This window comes from Schistocerca serialis, chromosome 3 (genome assembly GCF_023864345.2).
Source record: "Schistocerca serialis cubense isolate TAMUIC-IGC-003099 chromosome 3, iqSchSeri2.2, whole genome shotgun sequence".
Lineage (NCBI taxonomy): Eukaryota > Metazoa > Arthropoda > Insecta > Orthoptera > Acrididae > Schistocerca > Schistocerca serialis.
The window spans coordinates 578757259-578777941 of record NC_064640.1 but is presented as its reverse complement, the minus strand read 5'-3'; the positions used below and the strand labels follow the sequence as shown (position 1 = coordinate 578777941).

The following is a 20683-nucleotide window of genomic DNA, read 5'->3' as shown; positions in this document are numbered from 1 at the left end:
TTAGAGTTATATGATTTATCGTGTAATCGAAATTTAGCAGATTCCTTTCGGTACTCATGTGGAAGACTTCACACTTTTCATTATTTACAGTTAATTGCAACTTTTCGCATCATACACATATCTTGTCTACATCGTTTTGCAACTTGTTTTGATCATCTGATGGCGTTTTAAGACGGTAAATGACAGCATAATCTGCAAACAATCCCAATCTCCTAAATCTTTTATGTAGATCAGGAGCAGCAGAAGGCCTATAACACTTCCTTGGGGAAAGTCAGATGCTATTTCTGTTTTACACTCATGTTGACAGTTCTTCTTGTTTTGGATTCTGGAATACTTAGTTGGTCGTCTGTGGTGAGGGAATTTCGGAAAACCGTATTTAGTAACTCTATTGTCACTGTCATCAGTAACATCGCCATTGTTATCGCGCAGTGAATTTATTGATTGTGTCTTTCCGCTATTGTACTTCAAATATGACCAGAATTTCTTTGGATTTTCTGCCAGATTTCGAGACAGTTTCCTTGTGGAAAGTATTAAAAGCATCTAGCGCTGAAGATCGCGCTACATTTCGAGCTTCTGTAAAATTTCGCCAGTCTTGGGGGTTTTGCGTTCTTTTAAAATTGGCATTCCTTTTTTGGTTGTTTTTACAACAGCATTCTGACCTGTTCAGTGTACCATGGTGGATCAGTACCATGTCTAATTTATTTGGTATATGTCTCTCAATTTATTTGAATTTAAACCACGTATGTTCTACGCTTACATATTTAGATTCGAAGGAGTGTAGACTGTCTCTTAACGAATTTTTATCTGCTTTTTTACATAGATGTATTTTACACTTGTTAAGAACTTAAGCTATTTAATCTTATGTAATGCCCTAATTTCTGAGACAAATTAACACGGGTCAAAAGATATTTTATCCGAAAGTATTCCTGAGCAATACTTAGTTCGCACATAATCGGTAAACTCCGAGTTCCATTTTTTGAGATCCACAGACCAGTTCCTCGAATGCCGTTTCCAGACGATAAAGCGACCCAGAACGCCCTACTTAACATACAATGACTCGGGAAGACTTGTCCAGCGCCGGCCGGTGTGGCCGTGCTGTTCTAGGCGCTTCAGTCTGGAACCGCGTGACCCCTACGGTCGCAGGTTCGAATCCTGCCTCGGGCATGGATGTGTGTGATGTCCTTAGGTTAGTTAGGTTTAAGTAGTTCTAAGTTCTAGGGGATTGATGACCTCAGATGTTAAGCCCCATAGTGCTCAGAGCCAAAACTTACCCAGCAAGTCCCTCTCGTACGCACATAACATTTTCTTGCTGTAATGGTCCACGCATCCCGTCCCAGAACTTTACTAGTGGTTAACATTGTAACGAAGATGTATTAGTAATGCCCAAACGCAATCACAAGATCCAAAGTATATTAATATGGCTTTTTCCACCCACACTACGCGAGAGGATAGAAAGTTTTTATTTCAGATGTTGTTCCTACGCTATGGAAACTTCTCTTACGGAAAATGATTTCTCATAACTATTTTGACATTGATCTCTTCACGTCCTAAGACGTTGTGAGGGAAATTTAGAAATATTGTAAATATTTGATTTACGGGTAATGGGGCTTTGTTCCATCTTTTTCTTGCAGGACAGCTTTGTAGTGTCAGGGTTTTGGTCCATGCAGTTTGCGTTCCTTTTTTACAGAGAAATTAGTTTGTCACCACGCAGTGCATGCTTAAGTCCGTGAGTGAAAATGGGACGAGACATATATGCCAGATTCTCTGCCCTAAATCTGATCAGTGGTCATTGACCACAGATGCTCGATGATCCTGAAGTTGATAATTCCACTGGAAGAACCCGAGGAAATGTTAGGGTTGATCTTAATGTTTCTCAGTGTGACATAATTATATTGAAAACATCGTCATTGTTATGCGACATAATCTTTTTACAGGGTGTGCCTGATCAAAGAGAATTTTAACAACTTGTAGGCTTTCCTTCATTTATTCACAATAAAAATAAGGCCTTCGCAAGGAGAGTGTAGTGTACATGTTTAACAGGAGGAAACAGGTAGTCTTGGGAATTGACCATTTTGGTTCGTCATAAACAAGCTCAGTTGTCTCCAGAAGCAAGTAGAGTAATAAAACCGTCTTTACGTTCGTTCAGTCGTTGCTCGTTTATGGAATCCGTCGTATTCTCATCGTACTGACATGTTGTTACCGTCTTCCTTACCAGAGGTCGCTAAAGTACGCCTGTGCAATGTCGGTCACTGATCATATTTCTTCTAATGGAAGAATTTTTCATCACTAGTACCCGTCTGACAATGGGAGGGGGAGGGGGGGGGAGAAGGAGAGCTGATGATATAAACTTCTTTATCGCGAGATTGTACGTCGGCATGCTGGATTTATGTCCAAAGTTCTTCGCAGTCTCTCATGGACTATTGCATGAAGTGTTGGTGCAGATCAGTCATTCGTGACATCACGGTAGACGTACGTTCGGTACTATTAGAGGGGAGTAAGCCGTATGTGGGTACCGTGGGTCACGCATCGCCGTTTTAATCTGGTAATTTGTGGAAAGGTCTTATGGGAACAAACTGCTGAGGTCATCGGTCCCTAAGCAAACACACTACTTAATCTAACTTAAACTAACTTACGCTATGGACAACACACACCCCCATGTCCGAGGGAGGACTCGAACCTCCGACGGTGACAGGCGCACGGACCGTGACAAGGCGCCTCAGACCGCGTGACTCGCCGTTTTATCCTTCCGTGTTCATTCATGACATAATAAAGACAATACAACATTTCACAAGCTCACAGCAGTCGTCAGTGCGAACCAGTTATCCACTTGAACCTTCGTAAAACGCCGGGGGAAGGCAACGGCAAACCACGTCAGCTATCGCCTTGCCGTGAACATAAGTGGAGATCCATTCATGTCTCGCAAAGGTAATTAGTAGAGACCTGAGCTACGCGTTCGTTGTACTAATGAGAGATTAGGTTATTTCAACTCGGCCACAGATATTGGGTCTATACAGTTCGCATTAGACTGATTACAACCACCTGTTGTTAGATACTGAGATAATTTTGGCGTCCTTCCTGCCCCCGAAACTATGCGAGACTTGGCGGCAGCAGTATCCGAATTTCATAAAGCGGAGTGGTCCGCCCCCGGTAGCTGAGTGGTCAGCACGACAGTCTGTCAATCCTAAGGGCCCGGATTCGATTCCCGGTTGGGACGGAGATTTTCTCCGCTCAGGGACTGGGTGCTGTGTTGTCCTAATCATCATCATTTCATCTCCATCGACGCGCAAGTCGCCGAAGTGGCGTCAGATCGAAAGACTTGCACCCGGCGAACGGTCTACCCGACGGGAGGCCCCAGTCACACGGCATTGTATCAAGCGAAGTGGCGCATTCGCTATCGCCGTGCATTAGCGTTCTGGCTGAGCATTGTCCTAATTCCCTCCCGTGCAATGATATTTAGGTTTTCCACAGTTTCCCTAAACCGTTTAAGGCGAACACAAGGATGGTTCCAGTCCATTGTTAGCTTGTGATCAGTATATGACGAGTCCATCGACATGACGGAAGAAATCGCAGTACCAAGAAGGAGTTGTGCGACATAAACGAAAGTTCGTAGGCGTTTTTCTACATCTGTAAGATGGCGTATATTAAAATTTCGCGCCTGTTGCGTAAGATTGCCGCTAGTAGCGCCACTGTGAGAATGTATATCAGGTTTGCTTCAAATACACACTGTAAGAGTCGCGGGCGTTCCTTTGAGATTGGACGTGGTGAGTTGATGTTAGTAAAAAATGACTTTAAGGCGACAAAGACGCCATTATCAATACCTTATTGAGTTTGAACGATGTCATGTAATAGGGCCACGAGAAGCTAGATGTTCCTTCTGCTATATTGAAGATAGACTTTGCAGGAATGTTGCCACTGTACGTGATTGTTGATAGCGGTGATCACGAGAATGTATGCTCGCAAGAAGACCGGGCTCCGGACGGGCACGTGGCACTACCGAGAGGGAAGACCATCGTGTTCAGCGTATGGCACGGCGCATCTTACTGCATCTGCAACAGCATATTGTACAGCAGTTGGCACCACAGTGATACAACGAACTGTTACAAATCGGTTATATCAAGGACAGCTGCAGGCCAGACACTGTGTAGCGTGCAGTCGACTGGCCCCAAACCACCGCCATTTGCGACTTCAGTGGTGTCAAGCGAGAGCTCATTGGAGGGCAGGGTGGAGGTCTGTTGTGCTTTCTAATGAAAGCTAGCTTTGCCTCTGTACCAGTGATCACCGCGTGTAGGTTAGGGGGAGGCCAGTGTAGTTGACCCAGCTACCAACCTTTCTGCATGCTAGACACACTGGACCTACACCTGGAGGTATGGTGTGGGATGCTATTTCCTGTGACAACAGCTCTCGCGGTCATCCCACACACCCTGACTCCAAGTGTGTACGTCAGTCTGGACGTTTTGACGTTTTGCTTCCATTCATGAACATCATTCCAGGGGGTGTTTCCCAACAGGATACCGCTCGTCCACATATCGCTGTTAGTACCCAGCACTATCCACTGAGTGTCGGTATGGCCCTTGACCTGCTCGATCATCCAATAGAGCGCACATGGGACATAATCAGACAACTCCAGCGTCATCCACAAGCAACATTAGCCGCCTCTTTATTGACCGACATGGTGCAAACAGGCATGGAACTCTATCCCACAAACTGACATCCAGCACCGGTACAACACAATGCATGCACGGGACGTTTGCCTTTCGCGGGCAAGCGCTCCCCGTCTGAATTACCGAAGCACGGCTAAGTACCCGTTTTACTTCCGCCAGTACATCTCCTACCGTCCGGGCTTCGCAGAAGTTCTCCTGCGAAGCTTGCAGGACTACCACTCCTTGCCCATGTAAGGCAAAAGTTCCGGTTTCGAGTACCGGCCGGGCGCACAGTTTTAATCGGACAGGCAGTTTCAAAGTAAGTTAAGCGTATCAAGCTTTTCACTTTCTACACCTCTTAACAGTTGTTGTAACTGCTAGAAATTTTCAAAATCTCGAACATTTCGTCCTTCTTCATTCCGAAATGGTTGTCCTGCGTGGCTATTAAATATTGTAATAATGGCAATCTGTTTCCTAGCTTTTATTCCATCGTAAAGGGTCCGCTCCATTCATCATTTAGTAAATTTGATTTTAATCTTCGTGAACGGATACTCTCCAGTTGCCACAGCCATCAGTTACCAAAAGGAGAGAAGTCGTGTGCTCCATTTGTCTGTGAATAGTGTATACTTTGCTCTGTGCGTTACAGTGTTTTAAATGTCTGTGTATCGTATTATCTGAAGCGAAAATTTGGACCATTTATGCTTCAGATAATAAGGTACACAGACATTTAAAACACGATAACGCACAGAACAAAGCATTTACATAACAGAGCGTGGAAACCGCCTAAAAACACACTCAAGGTGGTAGGGTAGCACATAAGTGGTCAGTAATCCGCCACGCGGTTGCGATCCGCGTCTGTCCCACCTCCGTGTCTCGTAAGCTAGCACGCTGCACGTGAAAGAATGGAAATGATCGTACGGCATTGTGGGCCGGGAATACCCCATTCGGGGAAGTTCGGCCGCCGAGGGCAAGTACTTATTGCATTTGACGCCACATTGGGCGACTTGCGCGTCGGAGATGAGGATGAAATGATGATGAAGACAACACAACACCCAGTCCCTGAGCGGAGAAAATCTGAGCGGGCCCCTTGGCGTGGCATTCCGCCGCGCTGACCACCTACCCCGCGCGGTCTGGGGCCTCTTGTCACGGTTCGCGCGGCTCCCCCCGTCGGAGGTTCGAGTCCTCCCTCGGGCATGGGTGTGTGTGTCGTACTCAGCGTACGTTAGTTTAAGTTAGACTAAGTAGTGCGTGGGCTTAGGGACCGATGTCCTCAGCAGTTTGGTCCCATAAGACCTTACTACAAATTTTCAACGAGCACATGTGCAAGACTGCTTTGTTGTTTTCCCGCTTTGAGCACTACATACATCACGTACGCAAAATGGCGACTTCTGAGAGTAACGAGTTTCGTGATCTGCAGTTTTCTAAGAGTGAACGAAATGCAATTTGAAGTAAAGTTATACATTCAAAGTTTTTGTCCCCCCATGTGCTGATGGTAACAACCAGGCATAAGAAGTTAGTTCGGAAAGCAAGTTTTGAAGTTTAGTTGCCATGGACGACAGTGTGGAAGGTTTCAAGTAAACGTTTACATATGAGTTCACACCAGTAACAGTTGCTTTAAAGCAAGATGAATACGGTGTGCTTTCTAGCATTGCAAGTGAAGTGTTGGAGCGGGAATATGACTTCCTTAATCGTGTGATGTTCAGCGATGAGGCGACTTTCCACATAAATAGGAGGGTAAATACCCATAATGTTCGTATCAGAGGATCAGATCATGCTCATGAACTTTTACAGTAGCAGAGATCCCCCAAGATAAAATGTTTTCTGCACTCTGTCCGAAGTCAGCTGTACGTACTTTCTTTCCGCTGAAGCTGCCGCAATTCGGGTGGCTTATCTGGATGTGTTGCAAGAGGGACTCCCCCTCTCCCCAATTAGAACCTGAAGACTTAATGTGGCAACGAGATGGAGCCGCTCTCCATTGGCATATCTTTGCAAGACAGTAATTGTGGATTGATCATAATGGTAAGTACCCAGTTTTCTTTTTCTTTGGGGCTTTGTAAAAGATCGTACCATGCTCCGCCACTACGTAATGATTTTCGAGAGTTGACTCTCCGGAATGAAAGAGGCTATTGCTTCCATTACTCTGGACTTCGTAACCAAAGTGTGGGACGAATTGGATTTTTCGTTGGATGTGTGTCGAATAACTAAAGGAGGACATATTGAACACCTGTCAGAAAAATTAGGTTAGTGTACCTTCAGTTTGATGTACGATTTGTTGTAAATAGTCTAAATTACTCTTACTGTATACCAGACAAAGTGGGACGTTCTTATGTGTACACCATGTCTTAATCCAGGTATGTGTACAAGATGACTGACTTCAGTTGCGTGCTATTAATGTTGTAGTCGTAGGATGCAACATTTTAGTCGTTTAGTGAAGTGCGACATTTTACATTTGTAGAATGTTGCCGATATTTGCAGCACCTTGAAACCTTATTAAGCTCTGACTGGATATATTTTGCAGCTTTTTCAGATAGTAGGGTGTACTTAATTACAGATAACTGCATCTACTGTCAAATGTGTGAAATTATTATGACTGTGAAGTTGTATTACAAATTGATGACATGTGAAACAAACGATTGAATATGGAGAGATACAAAGAACTGTACGGTTAGTGTTTCCTTGACTGGCTGGCAGCCTCGGCAGGCCGGGGGTGGACGCGCACGTGCGGCACGAGTCGGACGCAGCCGTGCTGCAGATCCAGTTCTTGGTGAACGAGGGCGCGCTCGTCACCGCCACCTCGGACGACAGTCTGCACCTGTGGAACTTCCGCCAGAAGAGGCCGGAGGTCGTACACAGCCTCAAGTTCCAGCGAGAGAGGTGAGTCTCAAACCCGTTTCCTTTCTTGTGTGTGTGTTTTTTTTTGTTGGTTTTTTTGCGGTGAAGAATCGTCCTAACAGTACTTGTATAAGACATTTGTCTGACTGGGAGACAAGGCGATAGGCGATAAATTCCTGTTTCGTAGAATGTGGTAGTCTGCTGACGAATCCACAACTGCACCTACTCTTGCACTTCTTCGTCTCATTGAAACCGACATAGACACGTGTCTTTCTTCAGGTGGCGCAAGATGGGAGAATCACACGACGAAGGATCAGGGCTGTAAGGAGGATGTTGAAGTATTTCCCAAACAAATCGCTGAAGCGTAACCGTCATGCGATGGGCAGGGTGGGGACGGGCACTGTTGTGATACAAAAAATGCTTCCGTCCAACAGCCTTCAAGGTCTGTCGCAGTTTCTGCAAAGTGTCTTCATAGCGCTGCGCATTGATAGTTGTTTCGCGCCCGAGGAACTCGACGAAAAGGCCCCGAGGAATTCTGCTATTGCAGAACATTGCCTTGGTACCATTCATCCTAGGAATAAAACCCTGACATTGTGGCGAGCAATTCCAGCTATAAGGATAGTGTTACTAAGCAATCAGATGAGATTAAATTAGCAAATGACAATTCTGCTTGGTGTCCTGCTGTCTCCCTGGACAAACAGAGGTAATTCTACTTGCTCACTCGTTCGTAATTGATATTCACTTTCGATAACTGCTGATTTTGGTCGTCTCCCGTTGCGTGGTGGCGACTCTCTCTCTCTCTCTCTCTCTCTCTCTCTCTCTGTGTGTGTGTGTGTGTGTGTGTGTGTGTGTGTGTGTGTGTGTGTGTGTGTGTGTGTGTGTGTTCTCTGTCCTTTCGAGTATGCCACATTATACAAATACATGGTTCTCGCTCGGCGTAGTCCGGCCTGCCGAGACTTTATACACTGATCAGTCAGAATATTATGACCCTCGACCTACTGTCAATATAAACCCGTCCATGCGATGGCAGCGTACCCTGGCGAGGAATGACTGCTAGTCAGACATACGCATACAGTCGACGACCCATACATGTGCCAATGTTAGCACCACGACATCGGCAGCTGCGACTGAAATGGGCACGTGACCATCGGCACTGGACGTTGGCGCCGTGGCAGAGCGTTGCATGGTCTGATGGTTCAAATGGCTCTGAGCACTATGGGACTTAACATCTGAGGTCATCAGTCCCCTAGAACTTAGAACTACTTAAACCTAACTAACCTAAGGACATCATACACATCCATGCCCGAGGCAGGATTCGAACCTGCGACTGTAGCAGTAGCGCGGTTCCGGACTGAAGCGCCTAGAACCGCTCTGCCACCACGGCCGGCTCATGGTCTGATGAATGCCGATATCTTCATCATCATGTCTGTGGGAGCGCACGAATCCGTCGTCTTCCAGGGGAACAGATCCTTGACAACTGTCCTGCGGGACGGAGATGAATTGGCGGCGGCTCCATTATGCTCTGGGGAACACTCACGTGGGCATTTGGTCCAATGGAGCTCGTGCAAGGCACCATGACTGCCAAGGAGTGCCGTATACTGGTTGCAGACGACGTACACCCCTTCATTACGATTATGTTTTCCGGCAGCGGCGGCTTTTTCAACATGATAATGCGCCATATCACAGCGCCAGGAGTGTGATGGAGTAATTAGAGGAACACAGTGGCAAGTTCCAATTGATGTGCTGGTTCCCAACTCGCCAGAAGTGAACCCGATCAAACACATCCGGGATGTGATTGAACGTGACGTCAGAGCTTATCGTCCTCTTCCCGGAATTTACGAGTATTAGGTGACTCGTGTGTGCAGACGTAGTAATAACTCCATCCAGCGACGTACCAAGGCCTCATTGCTTTCATACTAGGACGCGTCGCCGTTGTTATCCATGCCTAAGGTGGACATACCGGCTGTTAGGTAGGTAGTCATAATGTTCTGGCTGACGAATCTGGCTTTGTCTATCAGCACTGATTTAAGCTCAAGTTACTTGCGACCGAAATGTTATCTCTCTGCGGCATTTTCAGCCATCTAATTTGCATCGACTTTAGTTTACACACGCTACGTTTTTAGCGGCAGTGTCCGGCCGCGACACAGAACACATTGCATAAAACAGTTTCTTTTATTATGTAGCTACTAACTATGTTTACTTAGCATACCGATTTCGGTGCATTATAACTCAATTTTCATAGGAAACAATTCATTTGCGTTTGTGTAAGTGCATCATAAAGGTAAGTGATTGTCAGCAAGATACTTGGACGTAATCCGTTGTCCACATGTGCTCATGTAATGATTGTCTGTCTTCACAATTTTGCGATTGGCTAACATTGTCGGTTCTTTTTATATTCTTTGATGCATGTTCTAAGATAATCATTTGCTATTTGTCTAGGACCCATGTAATCTCTTTGAGAGTTGTCGATGTCTAAATCATCTGATTTGGCGTAGATACACCTCTTGTACAACCAAAAATCAATAGTTGGTTTAAAAAATCGTACTATAATGCTTCGGAAATAGTATGAAAATTAACAGATTTAGTAGCTGCGTGGTGCTTTATTTCGTGCCTGCGGGACTAGCGCATTCCAGCACACTGTGGAAAAACCTTCATGACTCACATTCCAGTGAAGGAAAAAACTGGTTTGTCTGCAAGATCTTGAGACATACCTAAGTGCAAAGAGTACGGTCAAAGTCATTAATACTGTAGCTACGCAGGTATTTAATTACTAATTTCGTGTAATCATGTCAAGCGATACTGATAGCCGCTACTGCAACCTGAAGTCATCGATAAGATCAATCACACTCCAGAGTTACATGGGTGACATATATCATGTGTACATCAACAAGTAAAATAAAAATTGAATACTTCATTTGATAGATTTTTTTTCTTCTAGAAATATAGTGTCGTCGTGGCACCGTGTGGTGTGTCCGGCAGAAAATGGAACATTACTGCATCTCAACCAAGAAGAAACACACACTGTCTCTACTGAGAAGCGGAATACGAACGCAGGGATAGTAAAATCGTTGTAAGTTACTCTAAAGAAATCGGCCGAGAAAAAGCGTACACGTAAGCATCTAATCATTGGTTGTTGTTCCTTGAAATTGAGGGTTTTATACTGGCTATGTAAGAAATGCAGCGAAATAATGAAAAGACAATGGTAGGTGATACAACAAACAACAGATGGGAAAATCTAAAACAGACTTTAACAACTGCGGCAAAGTACACAGTTGGTTGATCAAAAAACTGAATCAAGGAAACGAAAGCCTAGTGACCATTAACCACATAATATTAACAGAACAGAGAAGAAAATATAAACGTGAAGCAGAATACAATAGACAAAGAACCATTGTTATCAGACAATCACAAGAAGCCGTAGAATAGCTCGAAGCCTTGTTAGGCAATTAATGAAAGCTATACATGAGGAAACCTAGAAAACGCACACAAATAGGTATGGACACATTCGGAAAAAGCAAACGCGAACCTCTCTGAACGCTCCAAGGATATAAGAATTCTTGAAGAAAAGTGAGGCTACATTACTAGAGGATGGAAAAAATATTAAGTTTGAGTTTTAGCTGGAACAATTAAAAGAAATAGAAGTTGTTGCAGTCAGAATGGGTCCTGAAATTATGAACTGCAAAAGCATTAAATAATTGGAAAAAAATTAATGGTATTTATAGCGTCCCATGTTAAATGCTGTATTAGACCCAGAAACTAAGCATCTGATAGTAGTGTTGTATTAAAAGAACTGATCATAATCACAGAAGAATTTTCATAAACATTACCGTTATAATTGCTACAAAGAAGAACAAATCTCTTACATGTGGAGGCTATAGGAGTTGAAGCATTCTAATCAAGGCTTAGAAAAAATTAATAATAATAATAATAGAAGGATTCACATTAAGCAGAAAGGAAGGAGGAAGGCGATTCATCGACATAAAAAACCTACATTATGGACAGGTAGACAATTTAAGAAAATTCTTTATAGAATGAGCAGAAACTAGCAAAATACACAGAGCAATCACTCATATAAATACATCGGCTACACCACTGCAATTTCATAACCACTTCTACAACCCTTTAGATCACATAACATCAACAGATACGAAGAAAGTAAATTGGAAAAAGAAAACACTACATGGCAAGCACCCGTATCATCTAACACAGCCACACATCGATCAAGACGCATCCAACACATGCCTAAGAAAAGGCAACATATACAGTGAGACGGAAGGATTCATGATTGCAATACAGGATCAAACAATAAACACCAGATATTACAGCAAGCATATTATTAAAGATCCCAATACCACAACAGATAAATGCAGACTTTGCAAACAGCAAATAGAAGCAGTAGATCACATCACAAGCGGATTTGCAATATTAGCAAATACAGAATACCCCAGAAGACATGACAATGTAGCAAAAATAATTCACCAACAACTTGCCATACAATATAAACTAATAAAACAACACGTTCCCACATACAGGTATGCACCACAAAATGTACTTGGAGAATGATGAATACAAATTATACTGGAACAGAACCATTACAACAGATAAAACAACACCACATAACAAACCTGACATCATACTCACCAATAAAAAGAAGAAATTAACACAACTAATCGAAATATCCATACCCAATACAACAAATATACAAAAGAAAACAGGAGAAAAAATTGAAAAATACATCCAACTGGCTGAGGAAGTCAAGGACATGTGGCATCAGGATAAAGTTGACATTATACCAATTATACTATCAACTACAGGAGTCATACCACACAATATCCACCAGTACATCAATGCAATACAGCTACATCCAAACTTATATATACAACTACAGAAATCAGTAATTATTGATACATGTTCAGTTACCCGAAAGTTCCTAAATGCAATATAACATATACCGTACAGTTAAAAGGAAGTGACGCTTGATCAAGGTCCGCGTCACTTTCCATTTTTAACCAGACTTAACGTCTGAGAAAGTAAAGAAATAATAATAATAATAATAATAATAATAATAATAATAATAATAATAATAATAATAATAATAATAATAATATACACAAACACATCAAGAACAATATTGAAGGTAATTTGACTGAAGACCGCCGGCCGGAGTGGCCAAGCGGTTCTAGGCGCTTCAGTCTGGAACCGCGCAACCGCTGCGGTCGCAGGTTCGAATTCTGCCTCGGGCATGGATGTGTGTAATGTCTTTAGGTTAGTTAGGTTTAAGTAGTTCGAAGTTCTAGGGGACTGATGACCTAAGATGTTAAGTCCCATAGTGCTCAGAGCCATTTGAACCCATAGTGCTCAGAGCCATTTGAACCATTTAACTGAAGACCAATTCGTCTTCCGAGAAGGCAAAGAGGCCATATTAAATATTTCAGTGCAACTCAAGAAAGCTTTAGAATCAAGAGAGAGATTTATTTTACTTTCGTAGAAATCAGTAAAGCTTCAGACACTGTCAACTAGCACAACCGAAGGGGAATTTAAAAAAAAAAAAAAATTCACTGTCGAGGCAGAGAATAATGAAAAAAACTATGCAAAGAATAAACAGTGATAGTAAAGACAATCAATACAGTATACCTAGAATTGTTAAAGGCGTTAGACGAATCGTGCGGTAGTCTCCAAATCCAATAAACCCCCACACACGTCATGTAATAACTGAGTGCAAAGAATGCTGTAAAAAAGTCAAAGTAAATTCGGAGAGGATGCTCACTGAGGTTTTCAGGTGATATAGCTCATATAGTTCCAGACGCAAGAAATCTCCAAATAATTCTAGCTGATGCAAAACAGCAAGAATGGTCGACCTAAATTTAAATAGTGTAAGTGACCGTTTATTCAAGTGGTGACCTTATCTTTTTAAGTGACACAGCACGAATTTGAGCATCGGTTAACAGTGATTAATTCTACGTGTAGGATTCTGAGCCAAAGGAATGAAATTAAATTTACTGTTCAACTTAAAATCAATAAAACTGCGCTCATATACTCGACTTGTACCTTCACTTGCATGCAAAAACCACTACGAAGAAAATACAAGGAACTTCTTTCTCTGACATCAGATATAGTTCCCAGAAGTATATAGTACCATTGGTGCTGAATAATAAGTATGCATGGAGCCAGAAACACATTCAGTTGTTCAAAATACACTGACACTCCCAACCGATGCAATTGAGATAATACTGTAAGTAGAAAAAAAAAACCAACCTCACGCACGTGTGCATCATGTATCACAGTCGACCCGCCATCCCACCTCGTGCGCGAGTTGCCGGGGACAACTTTGAAGTTTCAAAGGGGAACCCACGTCTTTTATTGCAGATTAAGATTCTACTGCAAAATCTACGTAAGTTTTTGTCAGAAGCATTTTCTTCATTTCGCCACAGATTGGGCTGTAATCGGAGGAATAAAAGTCCTTGAATATCCAGTGGCACGTGGGAGCTACCTCCATGTTACGAAGGTAGGGCGGGCCAACATTTCATAACTTCTAATTGCTTACCCCGTTTGCAACGTTGTGTTCTTCCGACATATCGAACAGGTGACTTACTCGACCCGCCGCCGTGACCGTGTAGCGAACTACGACGTATCATATAACAGCAATACACTGCCACCGGAGCTCACGTATCGCGCAGACGTAGAATAGATAGCGGCTCTAAACATTACAGAACTTACGCAGTGTTTTTTGACTGCACACCTACCTATCATTCGGAGAACAGATGTGCAAGTAGACGAATGTTTCAACCATAGAAGAAAAAATTGAAATGATCCTGACTTACGGAGAATGTAGGAGAAATGAGGAGGCTTCCGTTGCCTTATATGCCGAACGTTTTTCAGAGAAAGCTCGCTGTTGTTCGTTCTCTTGACCGTTGTAAACGCCGTAATGTCTGATGGCTGCGCACAGACCTGCAAAAGGAAACGAAGCATCAGGAGACGCTAATGAAATAGCTGTACTAGCGGCAGTGCACCACAACCCACGGATAAGCGCCCGGCAATTACATCGCGATTCAGGCATGTCTGTAGGTAGTATTGTCACAACACTGTATCGTCATACGTATCATACATACCACTTGTCTAGTGGCTAGCGTTGCTATCTCTGGATCACGGGGTCCCGGGTTCGATTCGAGGCTAGATTGGACTGTGTACATCAGGTTACGGCAAGCTGATCATCAACGTCCTTGGTCGGTTAAGGTATGATGGGGCATCCTGGGGAACAAACTGATTAGTCCGTGTTTTATCGACGGCACGTTAAATGAACGCAAATATCGAACGTTTTTGGAACAGGATCTTACCGGTACTATCTGATTTAGGTTTTCCGTGATTTCCCTAAGTCGCTTCAGGCAGATGCCGGCAAATCAACCAACCAACTCACTCTGCGATATATTGCAGTTGTACAATTAATCCATTATTCATGGTGGGGGAGGAGGGAGGGAAGGTCGTTTTAGCTATCTTTTTCTCATGTATGCGTGGGGAATAAAACGTAACAGCAACTACGATAATCTTTTTCGGACACACAAATATGCGCGCGTGCGTGCACATAATAGACTGTGCAATTCTTCACTGCCGTGATGTATGTGCGGACACTTCTACATGACAGTCTTAAGTAGGGGTTGTTTTGATGTACGGTTGCATCAGATGCCGGTTTGGGATGGGCCTTAACTACATTGTTTACGACACTGACAACTTCAGCAAAAAAAAAAAAACTGCATTATAGCCGTCACCGAAAGCTTTTTGTACCCCTCTTCGTTTGTGCTCTGCTTGGTCGAGATCAATATTGATCTGTCGCGGGTTTCGAATACGACTTTTACAACACCAGATGGGATCAGCGATCCATATGATAGTTATGTCAGTTCTGCCTTCCCAGGCGCACAGTACACGCACGTAGGTTGCCGGCCTATTGAGAGGGCGGCGGAGCTTGTTAACAACCCCTGCTGCCTCCCCCCCTCCCTCCACCACTCACCCGCTCCCAGTCTGCTGTTCGCCCATCGACCGGCCTAAGTCCTTGTTTGTTTGTGTATGCGGCCGACTGATAGAATAGTGTCCAATATAACATGAGTGCCATTAGTACCAGAAATAATAGTGCGCTCATAAATGAGAACTTGTAATCTGGGTTTTGGGAAGCAAATTTAATCAAATCACCAACTTAAAACTGAAAGTATTGTAATCACCAAAAGCAGCAACTCTATGACTTTGGGAAGGTAACCTCATACAAAATAATTAGTAGGAACGGCATTGGAAATCCATTTGTCGCTCCTTCTTGTTGGAAGTAAATATATCATTCTCGTATTGAAATTTTCAGTTGTACACACGAATGACTTTTCACAGTATAGCACCTCAAACGAACTGTCTTTCACATTGCTACGTACAAATGTTTTAATTCTCTTGAGAATTGAAAAGCTCCGCTCAGCTTCTGATGTCAAGATAGGCATCGTCATTAGCAGTTCCAAAACTTTTACAGAATCTTCGAAAGCATCACAAAGCTCATCAGCGAAAGAACCGGAACTGCGCCAGAAACTGCTCTCAAGAAGACTTGAAGCTCTCACTTGAACTTTATCATCTCCAGTAATATAAATCTGTCCGTAATTTCAAGGTGTTTGTATCAAAAATTTGTCTTGTGCTTGTATTTGCCACACTGTTAACTTCAAATAAGTTGGCTACAGTGAGGCGTCCAGTGAACTGAAAACGTAATTTCATTTCAGGAAGGATGGCACTGCACACTTCCAAAGTATCTCTGTGTTTACTATCTTCAACAATCCGTGCTTCCTTGGCAGATACTGTTTCGTCATTTTCAAAAATAAGCTCGTTAATGAGGGAGTCAGTCTCTGATGTTTTGAATTGCCGTTTCAATGTTGAGAATGTCTTGTGCTTTATTCGGTTCATTTATCTCCTTTTGAAACTGATTAAAAAGTAGTCCACATGAGACATTCTCTTACAGAAAAATGATATCCAGAAAATGAATTCATTATCTTGCAGTTTTCGGTTGTGTGAACCGGCTTCCTCAATAGTAGCGGATAGTTCTATGCTCTCACTTGTTTCAGTGGCGTCCATGACACTAATAAGGTCTTCCCTGTTTTCATAAACATCCTTTACAGCTCGCGAATGGTAATTACATCTCGTGACATACACAAGGGGGCAAGCTTTCCTGAATAATACTAAGCATTACTTTTGACTTCTGTGGCGAATTTGAAAAGAAAGACGAAATACCTGAAACATAAACACAAAAAAAAAGATGCGGGCTTGTCGATTAACAGAGGCTACCGTAGGTTTGATAAGGTTGAACTGGTGCGCATAAGAATGGATGTAGTCTGCATTTGGGTAATATGTCTTTAATTAATATCTGTACTCCATTTGACTTGCCACTCGTAACATTTGCACCGTCGTAATACTGAGCTATTAGTTTTGCTCGGTCATCGCCAGGTAAGGGTTCAATTTCTTTCAAAATATTCTCTGATACAGTTTGAACATTCGGACTTTCTGGTTCAACAAAGTTCCAAAACCTTTCAACGGGATTTTCTGCAACAACTTATCGCAAACAATAACCAACTGAGATTTGCAAGAGACATCTGTGGTTTCATCCGCGATTATTGCAACATAATCGGCACGTCTTACTTATTTACGAACTTCCTCATAGTATACTTCTAATGTGCTTTGGCCCTGATTCATACACAACAAATGTTCACAGTCTTAACGTCGTTCGATAAAATATTGCTAGCAAGCAGTTCACTGAAAATAATATTTTCGCCTTAAATTGTCCTACTTCTTAACACAGGTGTTACCCACTGACGACAGCCTTTACTTCTTTTTTAAAGGACTGTACAGTACACGAAATGTGGCAATGTAGGCGCGCCCCAGCTGCGGCCGCGCATGCGCTCGTACTGGTGCCATTATGTGCGGCGCGGGGAGGCGCAACTCTGCAATTTGTGACTGAACCGTAATCGAACCCTTCCTTTTCTACCCCCTGGAAAATCTCATTTTACCGCGCAGGGGATAATTACCCCCAAGGTTGGGAACCACAGGTCTGAGTTTAGTCCTCATAGCAGCGCATGGCTTACTGACATTTCAGATCCAGATAACAGTTTGATGCAGACAAAAAAATACATAAATATTCTGAACTGGTGCAACCATTACAGTCAGCATGGCATCGTTGGTCATCGGGGCTCAGTTCGAAGCGGGACTCACCACTGAAGACAATTCTACTCCAGCTAATGAGATGCCAGGCCGAAGACGTACACTATGTGATCAAAAGTATCCGGACACCCTCCAAAACATAGGCCTAAGTTTTTCATATTAGGTGCATTGTGGTGCCACCTATTGCCAGGTACTCCGTATCAGCGACCTCAGTAGTCATTAGACATCTTGAGAGAGCAGAATGGAGCCGGCCGGAGTGGCCGAGCGGTTCTAGGCGCTACAGTCTGGCACCGCACGACTGCTATGCTCGCAGGTTCGAATCCTGCCTCAGGCATGGATGTGTGTGATGTCCTTAGGTTAGTTAGGTTTAATTAGTTCTAAGTTCTTGGGGGACTGATGACCTCAGATGTTAAGTCCCATAGTGCTCAGAGCCATTTGAACCATTTTTGAAGAGCAGAATGGGGCGCTCCACGGGATTTCGAACGTGGTCCGGTGATTGGGAGTCACTTGTGTCATACGTCTGTACGCGAAGTTTCCAAATGCCTAAGTCCGCTGTTTCCGATGTCATAGTGAAGTGGAAACGTGAAGGGACACGTGCAGCAGAAAAGCGCACAGGCCGACTTCGTCTGTTGACTGACAGAGACCGCCGATAGTTGAAGAGGGTCGTAATGTGTAATAGGCAGAAATCTATACAGACCATCACATAGGAATTCCAAACTGCATCACGATCCACTGCAAGTACTATGACGGCGGTCCGATGGCAGGTTGTGGGTATGGCGAATGCCCGGTGAACATCAGCCAGCGTGTGTAGTGCCAAGAGAAAAATTCGAAGGCGGTAGTGTTAAGGTGTGGTCGTGTTTTTCATGTTGCACCGCTTGTTGTTTAGCGTGGCACTATCACAGTACCTTCTTGCTTCGCACTGTTGAAGAACAATTCGGGGATGGCGATTGCATCTTTCAACACGATCAAGCACCTGTTCATAATGCGTGGCCTGTGGCAGAATGGTTACACGACAATAACATCCCTGTAATTGACTGTCCTGCACAGATTCCTGACCTGAATCCTATAGAGCACATCTGTGATGTTTTGGAATGCCGACTTCGTGCCAGGCCTCACCGACCGACATCGATACCACTCCTCAGTGCAGCACTCCGTGAGGAATAGGCTGCCATTACCCAAGAAACCTTCCAGCACCTGATTGAACGTATGCCTGCGAGAGTGGACGCTGTCATCTAGGCTAAGGGTGGGCCAACACTATATTGAATTCCAGTATTACCAATGTAGGGCGCCACGAACTTGTAAGTCACTTTTACTCAGGTGTCCGGATACTTTTGATCACATAGTGTATCTGGTCACGCCCCAGACAGCGGTAGGATACCAACCTGACTGTCGTTCACCGTACGGCCCGGCAACCGGGAGTAACGGTTGGGTTCCATTTGTTTCCGTAGGAGAACCCCTTCTGTTGTCATGCGCGCTACCGATACCGCACAGACCTACTTCGACGATATTCTGCACCTCGTTTTATTGCCATTAATGGCAAGCTGCCCAGGGATTTCATTTCAATATGATGCCCGCCAGCACACGGTACATGCTTACCAAAACCTACCATGGCCACGAAGATCGCCCAGACCTTTCCCCAAGTGAGGACGTCTGGAGCATTATGGGCAGCGCCCTCCAACCAGTTCAGGATTTTGATGATCGAACGCGCCATTTGGATGTGATATCCCTCAGGACGACATCCACAAGTTCTATCAGTCAATGCTAAGCCAAATAATTGCTTGCATAAGGGCCAGAAATGGACGAACACATTGTTGACTTATTCAGTTTATCCTCTTTGTCTTGAATAAATAATTCAATTTTTCTGCAACTGGAAGTGTGTGTGTGTGTGTGTGTGTGTGTGTGTGTGTGTGTGTGTGTGTGTGTGTGTGTGTGTGTGTTTGTTTGTACATGTACAGCACATCTACATATTTCCATCCCATTCGAATAATTCCTTCGTGGTGCGTCGTTTTCTTTTCCCCTTAGTGTATCTGAGTAATTTGAAATCCAAGTACTGGTTCTGAACATAAGGGAGATGACGAATCAAATGCCGGTAATCACGGATGGATTGCGAGAATTATTAATAAGCTGATAAATTTGATTGGCTGTTTTCACCCTGGTACGTAATTTTTCTACCAGCATTCCCAGGATAAAGCAGTTAATGCAGTGGTCTGCAAAATTTTCAGTTTTCTGGAAGCCAAATTAGTAAAGTAGTCCTGATATGATGGGTCTGTTGAAATGGTAGACTTCAGCCGTTTCGTTCAAAATCACGCTTCCGCTTAGGGAGACGCTGGAGTACACGTTTGACGCCCTTACATTAACACTTGTTCCATGTATCATGAACAAATTTCTTAATGATGTGGAACGTGTCAGTTTAACACATTATTATATTACAATTGCTACTTCACATCTAGAAATTCATCTATTGACTGGAAGTTGTGATTCAGAAGTTCTTGTGATTTGTTTTTAGATGCTGGTCACACTTTCAGTACTTTTGGGTAAATGGCCAAAGACTTTTCTGGCAGCATAATTCACCCCTTTCTGTGCCAAAGTCAGTTTTAACCCAAAGTAGTGAAGATCATCCTTTCTTATAGTGTTGTAGCTATGCACTTTGCTATTGTTTTTAAATTGGTATGGATTATTAACAACAAGTTTCGTAAGTCAATACATGTATTGCGAAGGTACTGTGAATATCTCTAAAACCTTAAATAAATGTCTGCAAGGTGATCTTGGGTGGGCTCCAGCTATTATTCTGATCATGCGCTTTTGTGCGGTGAATACTTTCTCTCTTAATGATGAATTACCCCAAAATGTGATGCCATATGAAGGCAGTGAATGAAAATAGGCGTAGTGGGCCAATTTACGGATACGTTTATCACCAAAATTTGCCCTAACCCCAATAGGTATAAGTAGCTGAACCTGAGCGTTTCAGCAGATCGTCAGTGTGTTTCTTCCAATTCTATTTCTCATCAGTGCACACATTCAGAAATTTTGAATATTGTGCT

At 43.4% G+C, this 20683-nt stretch overlaps 1 protein-coding gene across 4 annotated transcripts in view; it reads left to right on the top strand.

Annotated features, from left to right (window-relative positions):
- Positions 1–20683, top strand: part of LOC126470469 (syntaxin-binding protein 5) — a 1027167-nt gene that overhangs the window by 425137 nt on the left and 581347 nt on the right. For all 4 annotated transcript variants that reach the window (XR_007586213.1, XM_050098331.1, XM_050098330.1 and 1 more), the window contains exon 3: positions 7332–7514. Coding sequence is in view for 3 of the 4 variants with exons in the window: in XM_050098331.1 (XP_049954288.1) it covers positions 7332–7514 (183 nt within the window). In the remaining variant the exon portion in view is untranslated. The remainder of the gene's footprint in view (positions 1–7331; positions 7515–20683) is intronic.